The sequence below is a fragment of the Argiope bruennichi genome, chromosome 5 (genome assembly GCF_947563725.1).
Source record: "Argiope bruennichi chromosome 5, qqArgBrue1.1, whole genome shotgun sequence".
In the NCBI taxonomy this organism is placed as follows: Eukaryota; Metazoa; Arthropoda; class Arachnida; order Araneae; family Araneidae; genus Argiope; species Argiope bruennichi.
This window is the reverse complement of record NC_079155.1, coordinates 26,121,865-26,143,704: the sequence shown is the minus strand read 5'-3', so window position 1 is coordinate 26,143,704 and position 21,840 is coordinate 26,121,865. Positions and strand designations below refer to the sequence as shown.

The following is a 21,840-nucleotide window of genomic DNA, read 5'->3' as shown; positions in this document are numbered from 1 at the left end:
CTGCCAAGGCTAGGGGGTCATTTATCCTGCATCCACCGAGCAACCTTTCGAGTTAACTGTAAAACATTTTTCCTTCCCAAGAAACCTATTGCGCAGGAAAACAATATTATAGATCCGTTATACCATGTTACAATTCTTTTTTATGTAAAATATAATAATATAAGTAGGCGATAAGTATTTAATAATATAAGTAGAATATAATTCTCGTTCAGTCAAATGAAAGTCTATTGGAACAAACTAATTCTGCATTGCAGTGATGGAATGACATCAATATTCGTCGATTTCTATAAATCTTCACTCCAACATCGATGCATTGGCACTAAACAAAGTGTCCTAGAGAATTATTACGGGTAATAACTCAAGACGACTCCTCGTGCGTAAATACTTCACACGCTTGTTTATGACTGAGTGCTTGGTTTGTTCTTTAACTCTGCGGCTAATTGTGATTGAAATGTAATTAAACAGCAATGTTCTCTGTTTGCATAATCTGAAAAGGAAAAACCTCCAAGTAAAAAGTTTGAAGAGAATGGACCTGAATTTCCTTAAATCTTTATAAGACGTGAAGATATTATAATGATAAAATTCTTGATAAAAATCACAATGAAAATGATCACGACTGCATGACAGACAGTTGGAAATAAAATTCTTTGTTATATCACAGGTTGGTAAAGATTACATCAATTGATAAAATTTTACCTGCATGAATTCTTCGGTTAAGATCTTTCACGTATTTGAAATTTTCAACGACATCTGGTGGAGCTTGCATTCTCTGGTATCCATTGCCAGCATGGGCTGCCAATTGAGCAAAATACATAAAGAGAGGCTGAAAAAAAAAAAAATAAATGAACAATGTACAACATGTCACTCGATTAATTATCATTCGATTAACTGGATCAGGGGTGATCGTTCTCTGATTGAGGTCTAAATTGCGATCTGTGGATGAGTGAATGAAATGCATGAATGAAGTCCACCCCGTAAAAAGGGTTGTGACGTGTGTGTAACTAAGTCGTACTGTTGGCCCTAGATGGCGCTACTGAAAAACATGAGATGCACCATTGGCTTAAAATCACTGATTTCTAAAAACAGTGGGCTTGTTTATGACAAATGTCATTAGAAACAACAACATATTAAGAAAAAAGACAGTTGAAGTTTCTTCAGATCTAGGAGATGGATAAAATAACCACCATCGACTTTCGCCAGTGCCCCCACAGCATAGGAGATAGAAAAGATTAAATACTTGTATGGCGTAATGTTTTCCGAGGAAAAGGTTCGTGTTCATTATCTAGCCATAAAAAATCACTATAAATTTCAATTAAAATCAATGATCAAAGTTGATATTGATTTAATGATAATTCAGCATCAGTTTCGCATATTATTATTTATAAGCATATAAAAACTGAGAGAGGGGTATAAAGTCAGTGAAAAAAATCCATCCGGGAATGGTCTTCCCAAAACATTCTCGCATGCTCTCTAATAAACTTCTCATGCCAGAGAACGCCTTGCATGGCACTGGCATACAACAGTTACGAAATGTTAACTTTTGACATTAATTTTTCCTTTTTATCGAATCTATCGTGTCCTTCTTGGAGATTTTTATAGCAATTCATTACTGACATACGATTAATAGTATTCTAACGTCGAATTTGTGCTTTACATGGGGTTTTCTTCATCGATTGAAACAAAAATTTGACGCAAAACTTCACTTGTAATCACAGAATGACATACCATAAATTTACATATGAATGACTTAAATATGAATTTGATATATTTAATTCATTGCGCCTATGAATCATCACGTTTACATGTTTCTGAAAGTACAAACAGACAGACAGTCAACGCACGGTTGATCTTGGCTCAAAATTTGACAGGTGTCTACATTATAGACTGATGTACACTGGTACACTGTAGACTAGTGTACTGATTCTTATTTATCCAGCTCCCTCTGTTTTATAATTATCATGTTAATTTATATTCGAATAGCTGACTTCCTCTCAACAGATTTTATTCAAACTTGATAGGAACCAGCAAATGAGGTGTAAAGACCGTATACGAAATTTCAACTTTCTAGCTCAAGGCATTTTTGAGTTATCATTATCACAGACAGACAGAAAAAAGGTTTTTTTGCGAACTCAAAGAGGTTTAAAACATAAAGATTCGCCAAAATCTCAATTTCGAATTCCATACTACATATACGAGAAAGTAAAGTAGGATTAGCAAATATTGACAACCCCCGGGGGGCACCTCGAAATGAGGATGAGATGCTTCCGGCATGGTGGTTGGATCTCGCCACCCTGGAGGGTACAAAAATAGGTGGGGGATCTGACTCCTCCCATCGATGACGTTACGTACTTCCTTCGGGGAGGGTTGTACCATGGCCGGTGATGGCCCTTAAGACTCAACCACAGTTCCCGCCAGTGTTGCTGTTGCGGCGGTCCGGTCATTCAGCCTTATGGTTTAAACCCCTGTGCCTTCGTGGCGGGTCGGAGAGTCAGTTGGTTGACTTACCAAATATTGACTTCGATATGGACTCGAAACTTTTGAGAGTATTCGAACGCCATTTCTTACCTTCGAAGTGTCGTGCTTCTTGATGACTTCCTCTGCTTTTTCCGTGAAAAAGTGGGTCGCGTATTTGCCCTGTTCTGATTTAACAGTATCCATGCCGTCGTGCAAATCCAGGCCGAAATAGGGCTAAGAATAAAATATCAGACATGTTTATTTTTTAAAAAAATTAAAGAAAGGAAAGGAAAGAAGCACATAACATTCTTATAGATCGAAGTAAAGTTTATATTTAGCATTGTTAAACACATAAGAAAAAGACCGAAAAAAATAAAAGAAATATATTTTTTTTTCGATACTTGCTTTAGTATCTTTTTTATATAAATAATCTATTACCCTGAAAAATACAGGGGGACTTGGTCTCCCTAAAGCTTTCTCGCACACTCCTTAGTAAATTTGTCATGCCAAAGAAAATCCAGCATGGCACTAGCGTACAATAATCATAAAATTTTAACTTTTGGCCTGAATTTAACATTTTTACTGAATTTACCATGTGATCTTTGTTGATTAATCCTTGCCGTGCTCTTAATAGTCTCAGAAAATTGAATCTGTGTTTTAACCACGTTTTTCACAAACCGGTTAGAACATAAATTTGACACAAGACTGCACTTGTAGTTATTCCAAAATCACATAGCGTATTTGATATGTTTAAGTCATTGGATTTTTTGTGTTATTGTGTTTACATGTTTCTGAAAGTGCGGACTGACTGGTGGTCAACCCATTGTTGGATTTTGTTCAAAATTTGATAGATATCTATAGAGTAGTTGTTAAATTTATGTACCGAATTTCATTCATCTTGCTCTTTTTTTGTTGTGTAGTTATCGTGTTAATTTATATTCAAACAGCCGGACAGACCTATTCTCTGTACAGAACTCAAAATTTGATAGCAATTTACAAATTTGGTGTAAATACCGTATACCAAATTTCGTTCGTGTAACTCCAGTCGTTTTGAGTTATTTTTGTCACAGGCAGACAGACGAATATTTTCCAAAAATATGTCTTTCGAACTCAAACAGGTCTGAAACGTGGAGATTCGTCAAAATTTCCAGTTCGAATTTTTGACAATTACCATACCTTATCTATACTACGTATGTGAGAAAACCATAATGTGTTTAATTGTGCTTTTCTCCTGTGTCCAAATGAATCTGTTACATTTAAAATAAGTCTGTTTATTTATATGATATCCAGACGAATATATTCAAAATATTTGAGACGATCACTCAATGCACCTGGAAGACTGGCTTTAAAAATTTAATGGAGAATTCTTTTTATTTCATATTTTGTAATGTTTGGGTAATTCTCACACTGATTTGTCCTTGACCTCAATTCAAATTACCACAAAAAAAATTGATTAATCATTTGATATAACAAGCAATTGTTGTTCTAATGAAATTGGTTTTGAGTTTCTAATGTAACAAATTGAATATAGAGCTATTTTTAAATACAGTCACTATTTTGGGATAAAAGGTTAAAAATCAAAACTTGCGTCTTTTATTGTTTTTTAATTATCTTTAATAAATATTTTTAATATAAAAAACGGAACATTCTCCTCCAATTTAAAAGAATAGTAGAAATACTTTTTTATTGATTTCTAATTAATTGTTGGAATAAAAAACGCATAAAATATTTATCGTTTGCTGGATTATTACTGGCTTAATATGTCACATGTTTTTCTAATTTGATATGAAAACTAGCCAATTGAAGATTATTGTTTCAAGTATCATGCCATGAGCAATGCAATGGTAATACTTTTTTTTTAATTTACATTCGGTCCCTCCGTTACAAAGAACTAAGCCATATAAACAGGGATTATTGTGAAGCAATGATGGTACTACTGGTGTTAAATAAATTATCTATCAAATTATCAAACAAAAGACAGATTATTTAATTTAAAACATACAAAACTATTAAACTCTATTATCTGATACAAATAATTTTTCAGAAAATCTTGAGTACATTTACAGGTGTCTACCACTATACGTTCTATACATTTACAGAATAATAGAGTTATATCTTATATTGCTCGTTTCTGGCAATTATCAATCTCATAATGGGTATTTGCTAAGGAAGGAAAAGAGCTAAACGGAGAACAAATTGCGAGAAAATAACTGGGTTATAAAAATATAAAGGCAATGACTACAAAACACCCAAATTCGATATTTCCCTCATGCTTAACTTCTCAACAGTCTATTCATGCATGAGTTTTAATACTTTAAAACAGTTTACTTTAACAGTTTTTTAATACTTTAAAACAGTTTACTTTAACAGTTTTTTAATACTTTAAAACAGTTTACTTTAACAGTTTTTTAATACTTTTAAACAATACCAGTTTTAATACTTTAAAACTGGCATTCCTTCTATTAATTCCGTGAGGTAAAAAATGCTACAAACTCAAAACAACAGCTATAATACTGCCGTAAGTTCCAAAAAATAGATTTGAAAATCAATTTAAAAAGAAATGCTCTAGAAGCATATCGTTTGCGGCCTTAGTCTCGGGAAACTAGTGAATTTTCTCTTCCCAAATTGCAAATTTAGCTAACATTGCCATTGATAAGTGGCGCTGCAAAATAGGAAAAATAAAAACCTGTAAAAAAATGCCACAAAAACTATTGCAAAAAAAAATTAAACTATGAGATTTTCAGTGTAGCTCCGATTTGCAGCAACAACGGGATGAGTCAGAATCAAAATTTCTTGATGCCAAGTACTTTATTTTAACGACTACTGCTGCAGATCGCTTGTAGCTCCATCTGTCAGTGACAATTTTAACTAAATTTGCAATTTGGCGGGATGAAATTCCTTGACTTTCCAAGCATAATCCCGCAAACGATACATTTCTATCGCATTCCGTCATTTTTTAAAATGATTTTTAAAACCCATTAGTCATTTTTGAGACACTGGTATCAAACTGGAAGAAAACAAGAAAGAAGCGAAGATTATGTTAAAAAGCGAAACATTATCTTGCTTCTATGTTGCGGTTTATAGAATCGAACCTCATTCAATGCTTTTATTATTAGCTAACCAAATTAAGAAAACATTTTTCGTTTTCTGTAAAATAAATAATGAAAAAATAAAAAGTAAAATAAATTTCTTACTTGTCCGAAGGACGCGTTGAACTCTTGGTAAGTATGGTCATAATAATCAATCAATCCATTCCAATATCCAAAAAATGTATCAAATCCTCTGTAAGTAGGAGTGTATTCCTTGGTTTGGTATCCTAGATGCCACTGAAAGAGCAAAAAATAAAATAAAAAACATTAACAATATTATTAAATTCAGAAAATAATAACTAATTTTAAATTTCTTTGAATTTGAAATTTGGAAATTAATAATTAATAAATTAATAATTAATTTTGAAATTTGGATATTCGTGGTAGACAGCTTTTGGTTATGAAGTATTTTAAAAATCAAAATCGAAACAGTAGTCTCTAATTTTTAAATAAATCAAAATAATTAAGCCAATTAATTTAAGCTAATGCATAAGAATAAAAAGTGGAGATTAAACGCTAGATAACGCGTTTTCTTAGTACTTTTTGAATACCATTCTGCCAGCTGTGAAGTAATGAGATTAAAGGATCAAAACAAAGGAAAGAGTCAAAAGTCAACAAATGCAAAATGATTATTCCCAACATAACGAATTTCTTCTTTTAAAACTATGCATATTTTTTTTTTACTGTCGAATAAAACATTAAATTTTAATTTTTAATTGAAACTAAAGGGTGTTCCAAAATGAACACAAGATTTGAATTTTCCACCATTCGTGCAGTAAAGTGTTGGAAACCCTATTAAAAAAACCTTTTGGCAGCTGATAGTTTAGGATTAGTAAATATGGAGCGTTACACGATTTGAATTAAATAAAAAACACAGTTTCTTCTTTAAATTGTGATAGTTTTATTGAATCGTAAAGTACACAGGATAGGGTTGTGCATCGAAAAACAATAGGGCAATTGACCTCCACGTCTTTGCTGGCACATATGCACTCTTTTGTCGAATTTTCCATGACCATTTTGCATAAATGTGGTTGAATTTCGTTGATGCAGCGTTGAATTTCTTCCTCCAATGCACGCGTGCATGTGGGCTTATTGTCATAGACCTTTTTCTTCAAATAACCAAATAAAAAGAAATCCAGTGGTGTTACATTACACAATCTAGGTGACCAATTCTCAAATTTTCGAACTGTGGCTACCAGACTTTCATAATTTTTAAAATATTGTTCTACAATAAAAACACGTTGTTCTGTAGTATAACGATCCATTTTTATAAACCCTAAACTATCAGCTGTCAAATGGCTTTTTAAATAGGGTTGCCAACACTTAACAGCACTAACCCTTAACTGCGGACGTGCGGTCTGTGAGACCGCTAGCGATGGATTTTCTATCACCCCTATTCTATTTTTAGCTCCATTGAATGGATTGACCCTGCAGCTTCCTGTTTTGTGACCTTCAATACACGTGCACTTTTTCAACCGATTTCAGCAGATGCTTTTTACAATAATTCAGTTATTTCCTCGAGCGCGGTCTCTATGACCGCATCTCCCTGTTAGTGTCCCAGTGATTAACAAGGCTTAGTAAATGGCTAAAACTTGGGGCCCGAAATGCCACCCAGTTTACTGATCCTATTATGAAGCAGTGCTCCAAACACTTTTAAATGAAGCAGAAAGTGATTTTAGTGATAAGGATAATTGTACAGAAGAGTTTTTCGATGAAAGTTCGCATTGATATGTATGTTCAAACATAATCAATTTTTCTAGTGATAATGTATTTTGAAAAAAATTATAAAATGTATTAATATACCAAGATATATATATACAGAATTTATAGATTGATTTTTATACTAGTTCTTAACCTGTATGTTTAAAATGCCCTAGGAAACCGAGCTATGAAAGTCACACAAGCCGATAAAAAAAGGGCCAATTTTACCCATTGTCATTTTTTTTATTTTTCATATAATTTTTGAATTTTAAATTATATTGTCTTCTATATACCTTCATATACTGTGAATATAAATATGATTTAAAAAGTAAAAAGCAATATGCTTTTTCAAGAATATTATTTATTGTAACATGTCATTTGAGAAGAAAATGTATGCTCCAACGCATTTACTTTTTTCAATGACAATATATTTTGAAAAATTTCTAAAACATATCTATATATCAAGAAAAATTTCTGCAAAATATAATGGCAGTTTTTCATATTAATACATTCATTAGAAAATTTAATTTGAGTCTAAATAATATGCGTTCTCGTAGACCGCACCTCCCCAGTTAAGTCCTAAAATTTCACCTCCCCAGTTACGGGCTAATTGTGGTGAATCCAAATCTTGCATTAATTTTCGGACACACTAAAACTTTTATAAACGACATTACATCTTCTGAAAAACTGTCTACTTGTATTAAGGATTCCAATCTGCATTTCTTTTTGTCTTAATATTTCTTTCCCCTTCATTCATTATTCAAAATGAGCTGAATTGTTATTCTAACTTATTCTAATGAGTGAGCGAAAAGTTTAAACAAAAAGAATTATGGCAATTATTTGAAACTTCCGAAATAGTTATTCGAGAATTCCATTTCCTGTACAGTTTCACCTTCATTTTTGATTATCATGATGATCGCATGAATTATTTTAATATCATTTGCTAAGGAGCGAACGAAATAATGCTGAATAAACCGAAATAATCATAATTTATTCTCGAAATGTATGCTGATTTTAAAAGATAAATGAAACGAAATTTTAAAAATGACGCTAAATTTTTAAAAATAACAAACAACCATTTTTTTGCTTCGATCCAGCCGTTAATGGATGTCATCTTATTATTGATGACAAAGCAGTTAATTAACTAGAAAATTATTATTATATCACCATCATTATTAACATTATCATTATTATGAAATAGATAATGACAATGACAAGTAAGTTCCTCTATAACTAAAAAAGCGGCAATGATTTCAAGCAAAGCTAAATAAAATGAATGCAGTGCATCATATGGTTTGAGTTTAATAAAGTAGAGGTAAGTGACTGTCTTTGATTAAAGGCATAGGGAAATTGCTATTAAGAAATCAATAGGGAAATTGCTATTAGGAAATCAATAGGGAAATTGCTATTAATAGAAGAATTGTTTTTGTATCTCTATTCATAATAAAATAATATTTATTATAGCTAGTTGTAGATTTACAGAAAGTTTTCCACATATCAAGAGATTCAAACATTCTCACTGGTGGCCGATTTATGCATTTTATAACCCTTGTCACTGCATATTGTTGTACTTATGGAGAGATTCACGTATTCACAGCAATGGTATAATGTGCACTGCCTAGATTTGCCTCATGCGAATCTAAGCAGTGCACATTATGGAGCTTCTCTGTTAATAAAATATTCAATTTTGTCCAAAATTTCAATATATTTTAATGCAATGAATGAATAATGATTCATAATAATTGATTCTTCCCATGGGAAGGACTGTATCGTGGCCTGTGATGACCTTTACGAATTACTCCCTGCCAGTGTTACAGTCGCTGTCAATCAATCAGATAAATGTATGTGCCTTAGTGCCCGATCGGAGTAGCAGGTTAAGGTTAAAGTTATGATAATTAATCATAGACATATATATTTGGTTAATTTTTTTATTCTGTTGATTTTACTAAAATGAATGTTTTTATTTATTTATTACATATCAAGACTGCTCAACATCCATTTTTTAATGAAATATTATTGAAATAAAATTCAGTTATTAAAAATACTGTATCAAACAATTATTAATTTATCTTATCACAACCTAATCGTTGTACTTTGCATAAAAAATATTAATAATTGATATTTTATAATTAACAGAATATATATATATATATATATATATTATAAATTTATTTATTTAGAAACTGAGAAGTTTTTAATCGACGTTTTTAATCTCAGACTAATGCCCTAGATAGCTAGTTGCCTATTTCTAAATCCGTTATAGATCCACATAGTTTGAGTCCAGCATAATCGACAGATGGTTATATTTGATTGAAATCATTAAAATCCTTTTCATAGAAGAAACTACTTTTCTAAGTACCTTTCTCTGTTTTATCGATGGCATAAAAGTGTTATAGTGCATGGAATTAATAACTTTGTGGTGGTAACTTCATAAGTCAGACAACAATCTCCGGACAGGAGCGCTCACTTTTGTATAGTGGCTATGTGACTCAGCTATGAACGCTAACGTTGCTAGATCGAACCTCAAACAAGCACACCTTTATGTGTATGTGTCCAAAACCACCAGCCTCTTTGAATAGAAGAATCTATTTTTCCCAGTAAGAAAAGTCTCTATTTCTCTGGTGGCATAAAAATGATGTAGAAGTGAATTAATTTCTTTATGCGTGTGCGATTGAAGTCACGAAAGCTCTCTGCATAGAAAAAACTACCTTTCCCAGTAAGAAAATTCTCTGTTTCATTGGAGGCATGAAAATGATGCTGTAGCGAATTATTTTTTTTAAACATCATTAACAAGATGCATTTCACTTATGGAAAGATCGAAGCACAAAATGTTCGCAATAGATTTGCAAATATATTTTTTAATTTAATGATATTTTTGGAATTTACTTTCTTTTATTGTTTAAAATCAATATAGATGTAGAAAGTAAATCCTTTAACTCGTAATTTTGTGCTATCATTTAGTTACTGTTTAGGAAATAACATTACATAACATTTCACGAGAAGTTATAGTCAACAATATGAATGATTATTGCAATAATTCTTTGGGACTGAAATTTTTTTATCACCCATTGGAAATTTCTAGATAAGATTTGTAATCAAAAAATATAAAAAAATTTATTTCCATATCGTATTTCAAACATTATTTTCCCATAAAAATGAATTCACGAGATTGTTTCTGAAAGTGGAAACAATATTCAGAACGTAATTATATTCTTTACACATATTTTGAATTTAATAAAAGGAAATGAAGAACTTACTTTTCCTATCATATGTGTTGCATAACCAAGTTTTTTCAAACGCTGGGCCATTGTGGTTTCATTCAAAGGCAATCCCGAAGCCTCTCCACCCCTGATGACAAAATGTTGAAGACCTGAAATATTATTAAAACTTGTTGACACAGAAAATTGTTTCCAGTAAAAAAGAGCCTTGTCAAGGGAATTTTTTTCTAATAAAGAATTCCTTATCAATGAAACTTTTTTCCATTAGAGAATGTCTTATCAATGCAAATGTTTTCTAATAAAAATGGCTTATCAATGCACATTTTTCTAATAAAAAGGACTTATCAATGCAAATTTTATCCAATAAAGAATGACTTATGATTGCAAATTTTTTCCAATAAAGAATGATCCAATGAAGAATGACTTATCAATGCCAATTTTCTCCGATGAAGAATGACTTTTCAATGCGCATTTTTTCCAATAAAGAGCGACTTATCAATGCAAATTTTTCCAATAAAAAGCGACTTTTCAATGTGCATTTTTTCCAATAAAGAGCGACTTATCAATTCAAATTTTTCCAATAAAAAGCGACTTATCAATTCACATTTTTCCCAATAAAAAGTGACTTATCAATTCACATTTTTTTTCCAGTAAAGAATGCTTGAAATAATATTTCCTAAATAAAGTTTTGAAAATTGTTATATGATTTTGTCCTCTCCGGTCATGGCCTAATATCTAATTTTTAAATTTTTAATGATAAGCTTATATTAGAAATTGGAAAAAGATTTAAATGAAGTTGAAAATTGTGCTATATTTTTTGAATTAATAAATATACTGCTAAAAATTACAAGCTCTAAATTTTTATACAATTTTCTGTTATGTCCTATTCAAAATTTTTAATACCATACCATTTTAACTTCAAAAGCTTCAATACCATCGCGATTAAAATAGATTGATTTATGAAACTTTGAGATGGTTTTTATTACTATCCAAGATGTTTTAAGATCTTTTTAATGTTCACCTATCAATCAATCAGCCATTCATCAGTTACTCGTTGACTGATTTACATTGATTTAATTAAAACAGTCATAATAAGGAGGAAAGTAAGTTGAATGAAAACAGTCATAGTAAGTAAGAAAACGTTTTCTGCATTGTGGCCAGAAAATATTACAAAATATCACTTATGTGATTGAAGAATAATGCAAAAATTAAGACCTCGTAATTGTTAGCAGTAGCTTTAATTATTTAGATTATGTAAAATATTTTTCCATACGTTATTAAATTTTTCATAGGTAATTACCAGAATATTATGCCAAAAATGGCATCATCAATTTGAAATTATACTCTTCTGAAGGAATTGTTCCTGAACTATTTGTTCATGAAAAATGAACCGTCACTTTCAATTTCTCAAAATTTCTGACTATGAAATTCAGAATTTTAGAAATAAAAATAGCAAATCGAGGTGAATTCAAGGAGATATCCATTAAATATTATGATAAACTGAAAAATTTTAAATGCAAATTTATATATTATCGATCAGAGATTCAGGCAGACTCAGAGATTTTTTTAGTGGACAGCAATGGAAAAAAAACTTTAATGAAACTTAATATCGAAAATACCGTTTAATTGTTAAAAATCATATAAATTGGTATTCAAGTTCTTGATTCAGAGGGGGGGGATGTCATTTGATCACTGTTTGCACTTGATATGTAACACACTTATGCTGTGGAGGCTGCAGGGGTTGCAAATAGCCACATTACAAAGGGAGGCAAGAGAAGCAATTTGTTGCGTACATTCGTTAGCATAAACGTTAATATAGCGACCCAACTGTTATATCAGAGGCATCCTTCACTGCACCATACTTCCTTTCTCAAATTAATCCACAACTACAAGAAACAGCCATCTTCTGGCAATACCATCGTGATGCAGCAAAATCATATAATTTAAACAAATCTAAAATGGAAGAAATCGTACAAGATTCGATTTATTAATTTTCCGACAAATGTACAAGTGGTTGCAACTGAAATTTGAAAATAAAATGATTGCAACTGAAATTTGAAAATGCAATGATTGCAACTGAAAAATGAAACCTATATATAGGCTAGGCTATATATAGGTTTTAGAACGTTCTGCATAGTTGAAAGGCATAGTCTTTCTACATCAGACCATATTGTAACCGCGCTTCGGGGTTCATGTAGATTGAGAGTTGATAAAACAATCTCTCGAAAATCACAAGACGTTAATTCGTATAAATCTCTAGAAGATGCAGGCAATTACAGCAGTTACGAATCGCAATTACACAGCTCCAGTTCAGCTTATACAATAAGAAACAGCTTCCAAACACAAAGGTCACTAATACCGCAGGCAGATAACAGCTTCTGTGCACTAGACTAACACTCAAGTTTTCACTACTCTCTAATAATCATGGTCTACTGATGAATACTACGGAGCACCCGCCTTACGCAGGAAGGCTATCTTCAATGTCCTAATACATGAGTGTCCTGGCAGCGTAATTGCCCTGAGCTGTTGATGGTAATGAGAGCAGTAGTTCGGTGTTGTTACTTTCAAATCCAGAGGTTGGGGTGTGGGAGCAGGAGTGCGAGATGTTAGACAATGACGATCCGTCCTTCTGTAGAGGCGGTGGGGTGGGTGAAATCTGCTTGAAGAGCTGTGAAGCCCAAGAGAGCGTAGCTTGTGTACAATTTAGATGTTATTGCTGAGGCTAGACTATTGTTTTCTGTGGGCGAAGCAGGTTGCTTTCTCCAGGTGGTGGGTTGTGCGAGACAAGAGAACTTTGAGTAGCTTCATTGGATTTATTCTATGAGTAGTAGATTTCGGGGTCTTTTAGTTTTGATATTTGGGATGTAAGAATTAATTTCTTCTATTGCTTCATTATGGTAAAATTTAGTCCATATTATGATAAAATTTAGTTGAAAGCTTTTTAATGGTTTCTGTGAACGTGTTGTAATTGATTGCATTACATACGTCAACAGTTCTTATGAATCGCCTGGCTTTACAAATTTGCCTGAGGATCTGATTGTGTTGTTGTAGGATTATTTTAATCCAACAACAATTTTGCGGCATGACCCCATACCAGGCATGCGTATGTTAGCACTGGACACAAACGGGCTGTAAAAATAAGTATTTTCATGTCCCTATGAATTTTTGAGTTCCGGCCTATTAGGGATCTAATAATCATGGTCCGTGAGGCGGTGGTATTTATACCTGACTTGGCGTGAAAATCTTGGACTTTCGCCAATATTCTGGAGGGCTCTAGGCTATCTCGCTTAGTAATAGTCTCAGAGCTTAGGTGATGGAATTTTCCAGAACTATCTATTTTTCTCCAAGAATCTCGCCAAAAGGTCGCCAAGTCACTAAATCACTAGAAATGCCGTTTTTACGTAAAATACGCCTAAATTGCGTGATTTTTGCCCCAGAATCTGAGTATTTCAGATCTGTCTGAGATATTTCAAGAGGAATATAATTATTACAAAGTGGAACATTACGCTTTTTAACAAAATGCCTACCTCTGCTGTGCTCTTGTAGTTTAAACCTATTCCAGAATTTCTAATTCCCTGTTATCAGAATATACTGTTAGAAAACTTAATGCAAACTTAACTTAATTGAACTTAACAACAAGCGATGAATAATTCTGCTTAACGAGAAATGTTGTTAACTCATCGTGTATGGATGATCTTGAACCAAATTACAATTGTATAAATTTTTTTAAGATATAAGTTCCATAGTAGCAAACTGAAAATTATTATTAGGATGGAAATTCCATTAATTATTCTCTTGTATTTAAAATAAATGCAATTGAGACTAATAAAAAATTAGCATTGAGTTTAATTTGAAATACTCATTTTGATTCCAAGAAATTCGATTTTAGTTATTAGTGTAATATTTATTCGAAGAAACGAAAGAAGAAAAACCTCACCGAACACGGAATACCAAACTGTGAGTCTTCATCAAATGGACAAAGTCTGAACCTAAGTCAACATGTTCTTGTTTACCCTTCCCCAACATATTGTTGCTCTGTTTTGTAAGTCATAGGTAATGAAATAGGGTTTATTCAATACATTGATCAAAATGTCCAATTACGATCAGTAACAGATTTCAGAAACATCTGCGATATCAAAAAACAAATTGAGTTGTTAATCATACCTAGCCGCATAGGGTATTTTCCAGTGAGCAGTGACGCCCTGGACGGCGTACACAGCCATTCTCCGTAGTAATTCTGCAGAGTTATTCCGTTCAGTGCCAAGGCGTCAATATTGGGAGTGGGGATTTGTGGAGATCCATGATAGCTGATGTCATTCCAACCCTGTAATGAATTTCATTGGAAGAAAGGAATTGCTTTATATATATAAAAAAAAATCTCCGAAATCAGCAAAATAAAATTCTTGAACTTTCTTAAAGCATTCAAATTAACAAAACAAAAACTAAAGTAGATTGAGAGTATTATTTCAGGAAATCTCAATGTTCTTTGAGTGAACGGTGGAAAAATCCATTAAGTTTGTGATGAATAGCTTATAAGCCAGTTAACAGCTAAACTACCCGAGCAATCGCTTTTGTATCGTGGTCATGTTAGTAGGCTGCGAACCACAAGGCCCCAGGTTCTATCCTCGCTCACATCAATTCGCAACATTGGTGACCTCGGACGATGAAACTTCCACCTTCGTACAGTTGTTGTGGCGCCATCTACCTACAGCAAACCAAAGTCGTCAGATTCACTTGACGCAGCAACACAAAAAAGCCGTCAGACTCACTTGACGTAGCAACAGCAATCACTCACTCACACACGCTCGCCATAACGCTTGGCGCTACTCAAATGGGTACAGGCATATTAGACTCAAGAGAGTCTGTGGTGAATAGCTTATAAGCCAGTCAATAAATTATAGCGACGCTTCACTATACGAATACATAGTAGCAAAATACAACGAAAGCATACATAAGAATATCAACTTGTAATGAATAGCAACTTACAAATAGTAAGTGGTGTTAAAAAAGACTACGACATAAAGCGCTCAGATAGAACTCGCTGGAGATCACTGTTTCAAGAGATTCGCTCAACTACTTGATTGAGCTCAATTCAACTGGTTCCTATTTACCCTTGACTCACTCAAATGCAACATTTTTTACATCTCCTGTTACAGAGCATCGATTGCTCTAGAGTAAATGCCAAAACTCAAGTCATAATGAAGCGATCGCCAAGATTCTCGAATAATTTGGGTTGTTCCCGCTTGGCACCAGAGTCAACGATTACTGGAGTCATTGTTAGTAACCGTTCATTATCTGTTGGAATTACCTGTAAAAGTTCTTTCCTTATCGGGGAATTAATTTCGGAAAAAAGCATTATCACAAATTCGCAACACTATCAGTTTTAAAGAGGAAATATGAAAAGGCATTATATGAATTACCAGATCATCGGCATATATAATAACAATGTGAGGTTGTGGTGAGCCATCAGACGTTTGTAGGTATACTAGATGAACCAGTAAAATTATCCATCCGAAAAATAAATTCATAATCTCAGCATGTAGTCAAAGCAGTAATCTAAAATGAAAAAAAGAAAATATTACAGTTTATTTGATACAGATATTGATTCGTTGATTCTGTGTTTGATACAAATTTTTTATTATTAATACAAAGATACATTTGTATATCCTTATAATCTGATAGACATTTATTTAACGTGGATTTGGAAACTTCAATTCATTGACTAAAAACAATTAAATTAAAGTTTGAGTTAATAAGATTAATAAATTAAAAATCATTTCATTGTTTATATTTCCAAGTATTTCTGGAAAGGATTATATATTGTTCTATTTGTGTTAAAAAAATAGTAGATTAATATAATATTTTAAAATATCATCGGTGATTATATTCTGAAAAATTAAATCAATTTGTATTTATTGTTCTTTTGAATAAAATTTTTAATCTAGTACATATTATAAAAAATTCTTTGTTTTTAATTTTTATTTATTAATTTTTTTTGCCATTTTACCTTTTTTGTACGCAAAAACATAAAATGTTTTTAAGAACAAAAAAATTTAGCATCGACATTTTGGAGATTTTTTATGACCATGATGATATGGGCTAAATTTAGAATATACTTTTATTATGAAAATTCTTAATGAAAAGTTTCAATGGTCATTTTCTTAACCTTTTAAAAGGCCATTTTTTTTCTAGTCATGGTATATTAAAATATTTTTAGGATTGAGATTGGTTTAAGAAAAGTGATTAATTTAACTTATTAGATAAATTTAATTCAATTTTTTAATTAATTTGGTTAATTAATAATTAAGTAACAAATCAAAACTTGGCATTTTATGTGAGATAAGGAACTGAAGTATCTAAATTTCTGTCTTATTGAAAAATGCGTCAGAACTTATGCCAATCTGCAATCCAACTTCCTTTAAAGATTGATAAATTTGGTGGGAAGCATACTTCCCTTGGCCCTTCAAAGGGTTAAAGAAAGTTATAATAATTTTCGTAGTGCTTAGCATCGAATATAGGAAAGGAAAATCAATAAACCAAAATAAAATGAAATCATATTTGGTTAAAAACAAATCTTATAATATCAAACAGCTCTCAAAAATTTTCCCTAACTGTCATAAAAATGTTCTATTTGTGTTTTGCACTTTGCAGGTTTTTACTTATAGCCTCTATTGTAAAGCCAATTTAAGACATTCGAACTGGCATTCCAAAATATTGCAGAATTATTACGCATTAGATTTTATTTGTCTGGGTTGATGGCATCAACCGTTTGATGCTATGATTTATAGTTTTGAAATCATATAGAAAGCCAACATTAAAACATTAATAAACAGATTAATAAAATGGCAAAAATTTTCCATCGTGAATTCCAAAGTAGTTGCTTTAAAATTCAAGTACAAAAAAAAAGCAATTTCTTTGTTATAAATCGAATGTTGGAAGAAGAAAAGCAAAAAATTTTCATGAAACAAACAAACAAGAAAAAATATGAAATTCATAAAATTTTATGAATTTCATATAACAATGAAAAATATTATTACAAACTGAGTTTAAAACTAATTTTGAAAGGCTTATTTAAAATAGAGAAAAAATAAAATTCAATTTGTGTCAATGGAAAGCTAAAATTTAAGATGAAAGTAAAAACTTTTAATTTGACAATATGAAACGGAGATTTTGTAATAAAAACATTGAAATTTTGATTAATTAAAAAAAATAAATTTGAGTGGCTGATGCTGTTTTTTTAGGCAGTAACTAACACCGATAAACAAATTTTTGTTAAATTTTGTAGCTCTAGGTCTAGCAGTCTGTTTCATTGAAAAAGGAATTCTATGTGAGGAATTCATTTTTATGTCACGTGCTTTACAGAAAAGATATCAACTGAAAAATATTAAGATTTAGGGGGAAAAAAACCGACGCTTTTTCTTTTTTTAATCATCCAGGTTTATTTCAATAAAAGTTTCAAAAAAATTTGAGTAAGCTGGAATTCTTTGAATGTTTTGTGCTTTAGTCTAATAATTTATAGTTAATGCTGCAGCGAATTTATATTATTCTATGAAAAATTATGTATAAAGCATTAAATGAAGGTTCCAGTTTGCTCAAACTGTTTTAAAATAGCATTAAAAAATTTAATTAGACATTTTCAGAAACATTTTATGAAAAAGGCTTTCATTTATCTTGTTTTTTGTTGCATATTCAAATCAAGCAGAGGTCGGTCCCAGAGGAACAACATTATTGGATAATCATTTTGTAACCGGAAGTACGTTGTATTTCCGGATGAACTGTCATTGGATGTTTGTTCTTTTTAAGAAAAAAAGAACAGACACCGCCTGTGTGTATATACCGTAACTGTATACTCTGCAAGATGCAGACCTTTTAGTTTTCATTAAAAGAATTTGATTTTAATCTAAATGCATGGTCTTATTTATACTCTGCTATTTTTGTTGAGAAAAACTCCAACATTTTTATTAAAAATAAATTTTACTTTCCACGACAATCTATTCTAGTCTGCAAAAATAGGCTAACAAAAAATATCGTGAAAAAAACGTGAAAAATTTACTTTGCAATATCAAGATGCAGCCTTTATGACCAATCAGGATACTGTTTTTTTTAATGAAATGCCCACACCCCCCACCTTTCTCTTATCACGTTATTTTAAGAGAAACTGACTATTTTAAGATAAACTGCTCTATTTCTAAGGTATTTCGAGTTTAATAATTTTTTTTAAAGTACACATTTTTTTAAATTTATTGTTTCATATTACATATATTACGAAATGTTGCAATGAATTTATTTCTTATGTCTACAATGACTCCCAAGCTATGGAACCGAAATTTTGTTTATTCTTATAAATTATAATCAGCTTTTTTTTTTACTTCTACAAAAATTAAAATTTAAAAACTATGTAGTATAACGAAACAAATGAAGAATAAATTGTTAAATCCATTTTTACAAACATGAAGCAAATCAAAATTAACAAAAGTGAAACAATTAAAAAAATTTAATAGAAAATTATACGTATTTTAAAATAAGGAGATAGAGAAAATACGAATGTAACTTTAAGCTGAACAATGAGAAATAAATAACGAAAATTTTACATGAAAATGATTTTCTCTGCAACATTACAGCTAAAATCAATCAACTTTCATATAGTGAAATTCAATGTTAACAGCTTATTTAAATAAATCTTCAAAACTTGCTGACATTTTAAATAAAATTTAAAAATCGCTATGATTGAAAATCTGTTCACCTGTTGCAATATTGTCACCAATACCTGTTGTTCAAATTTCACCTGCAGCAATACATAATTAGGATTTCGAATCAAAATTCATATTCATGCTAAATAATTTGTTTTACAGACAGCAAAATGTGTAACACGATTTAAAAGAGAGTCATTCTCTGAAAATATGATGCTGAACAGGAAAGTGGAAGATGTTTAAACGAATCCAACAGAGAGGTGATAGCAGGTTAGGATTCTCTTCACTAGCTTTCATTTTTACACAATATATATATGTGTGTGTGTGTGTGTGTGTGTAGTGACGAACGCCTGATGACGAGCGCCATCTGCTGGCCAGCAGGTGTTCATGCTAATTAGACAGAGTGCAGATCAGACGGATCTGAACGAAAGTAAAGACGTGCGAGACGAGACGGGTCTCTGAACGAAAGACGCGACGTATTCGACGAAATCTATTTAATGTTCAATTCTTTTATGTTAATGTATATATATCCTAAATGTCCTAATCGTCCTAAATGTAATTAAATGTGCGTTCTAAAATAGTAGTGATTTCTGAGTCCTACAAATATATATATATATATATATATATATATATATATATATATATATATATATATATATATATATATATATATATATATATATATATATATATATATATATATATATATATATATATATATATATATATATATATATATATATATATATATATATATATATATACTGAATAAACGTTATTTGAACCTCTATGTTTTCTGGTAATTTTTCATCTACTTAATGCCTATTATCCTTGCTCTGAATTTGTCTTTCGAATTTGACAACGCTCTTCACGAACATCGGTACTGATATTGCAGCGATGTTTTCTGGTTCCCATTTTAGTTTTTCTTGAATATCTTTAAAACTTTCCAGTTCTCACACTACACATATCAAATTTGCAAATATGGGTCCTAAACTACTTTTACGTTTTCAGTAATTTACGACCTCCTAGGTAATCAAATCCGCATGTTACCAGCATGAAAAAAAAAACACTTTAAGAATGTGCTTTCATTTAAAAAAAAATCGTAGTTGAAACAGCATTTGTTATTTTCTTATTAATTTTTTACAGTTTCCAACAATTCCCCGACTCTCTATATTTTTGCGATTTTCACCAATTAAACGTCACTACTTTTTCGTTTTCAGTAATTTACGACCTCCTAGGTCATCAAATCCGCATGTTACCAGCATGAAAAAAAAACACTTTAAGAATGTGCTTTCATTTAAAAAAAATCGTAGTTGAAACAGCATTTGTTATTTTCTTATTAATTTTTTACAGTTTCCAACAGTTCCCCGACTCTCTATATTTTTGCGATTTTCACCAATTAAACGTCACTACTTTTTCGTTTTCAGTAATTTACGACCTCCTAGGTCATCAAATCCGCATGTTACCAGCATGAAAAAAAAACACTTTAGGAATGTGCTTTCATTTTAAAAAAATCGTAGTTGAAACAGCATTTGTTATTTTCTTATTAATTTTTTACAGTTTCCAACAATTCCCCGACTCTCTATATTTTTGCGATTTTCACCAATTAAACGTCACTACTTTTTCGTTTTCAGTAATTTACGACCTCCTAGGTCATCAAATCCGCATGTTACCAGCATGAAAAAAAACACTTTAAGAATGTGCTTTCATTTAAAAAAAATCGTAGTTGAAACAGCATTTGTTATTTTCTTATTAATTTTTACAGTTTCCAACAGTTCCCCAACTCTCTATATTTTTGCGATTTTCACCAATCGTAACGTTGCGATTTCAAGTTGCGAATTCACCTCGTAATTTTAAACCGCGGTCAGATAAAGAGGACGACACCTGAGCTGGCACCCCGTCTCCAAACCTCCACACCAGTAGGAGGACGTTTGGCTTCGACGGACTTAGCGTGCACCGGACCCACTTACAAGATGGTTCTTCGGTGGAATCGGGTTTCGAGCCTGCAACCCTCCGGTTCCGCAGCCGAGACCTTACCACCAGGCCACCGAGGCTTGAAAACGCGTGCTAAATCTTTTTAATCTAAATTTAAAAATCTTCCTGTGAATGTAATTTGTTCAAAATTTGAGACTAATCTATAAGTTTTGTGAATCGACCGCACATCAAATATTTGCTGTATAGTTCAAAACATTTTTGAACTGTAGTGCTCAACGGAAAAAAAAAATCATAATTCCAAAAATGGGTTTTTTGGATTTGGCAATATCTGGAGTTCCAGTGTTTCGACGAGTACAGTATTTTATCTTTGTATAAGCTGTATAAAAAAATTAAGCGATTGATTGAGAAATAAGCTCTGAAACAATTAAAGAAATGCCTTGTCATAGAATAAATATACAGTTGTTTCAAAACTCATATTCATCAGGAAATGAATGAAAAAAAAATCATTTACAAAATTCCAGCTACACAAACATGAAACGATCCAAGTTAAATAAATTAAAGTTTAAAAAATAGCTTTAAATTACCAAGCAAAAACTATAGATAAGGAAAGGAAGTTAAATTACGCATAAATCATTAAAAAAATATGGAGAAAAACAACCTACTTTTTTTCGGTAGCTCACTTGCGTTATCCAAGAGACACTATTTTTCGCGAGTACTCCCTTATATCTTCGCAGTAACTGAAGAATAATTTCA

The 21,840-nt window shown here is 31.5% G+C and overlaps 1 protein-coding gene across 1 annotated transcript in view; it reads right to left on the bottom strand.

The window, feature by feature from the left end:
• Positions 1 to 21,840, bottom strand: part of LOC129968898 (arylsulfatase B-like) — a 28,173-nt gene extending 6,333 nt beyond the window's left edge. Inside the window, exons 1-7 of the mRNA XM_056083233.1 lie at positions 21,750 to 21,840; positions 15,883 to 16,018; positions 14,627 to 14,786; positions 10,502 to 10,614; positions 5,649 to 5,780; positions 2,566 to 2,688; positions 697 to 823 (exon numbers count right to left, since the gene is read on the bottom strand). Of these exons, the coding sequence (XP_055939208.1) occupies positions 697 to 823; positions 2,566 to 2,688; positions 5,649 to 5,780; positions 10,502 to 10,614; positions 14,627 to 14,786; positions 15,883 to 15,990 (763 nt within the window). The 5' untranslated portion in view covers positions 15,991 to 16,018; positions 21,750 to 21,840. The remainder of the gene's footprint in view (positions 1 to 696; positions 824 to 2,565; positions 2,689 to 5,648; positions 5,781 to 10,501; positions 10,615 to 14,626; positions 14,787 to 15,882; positions 16,019 to 21,749) is intronic.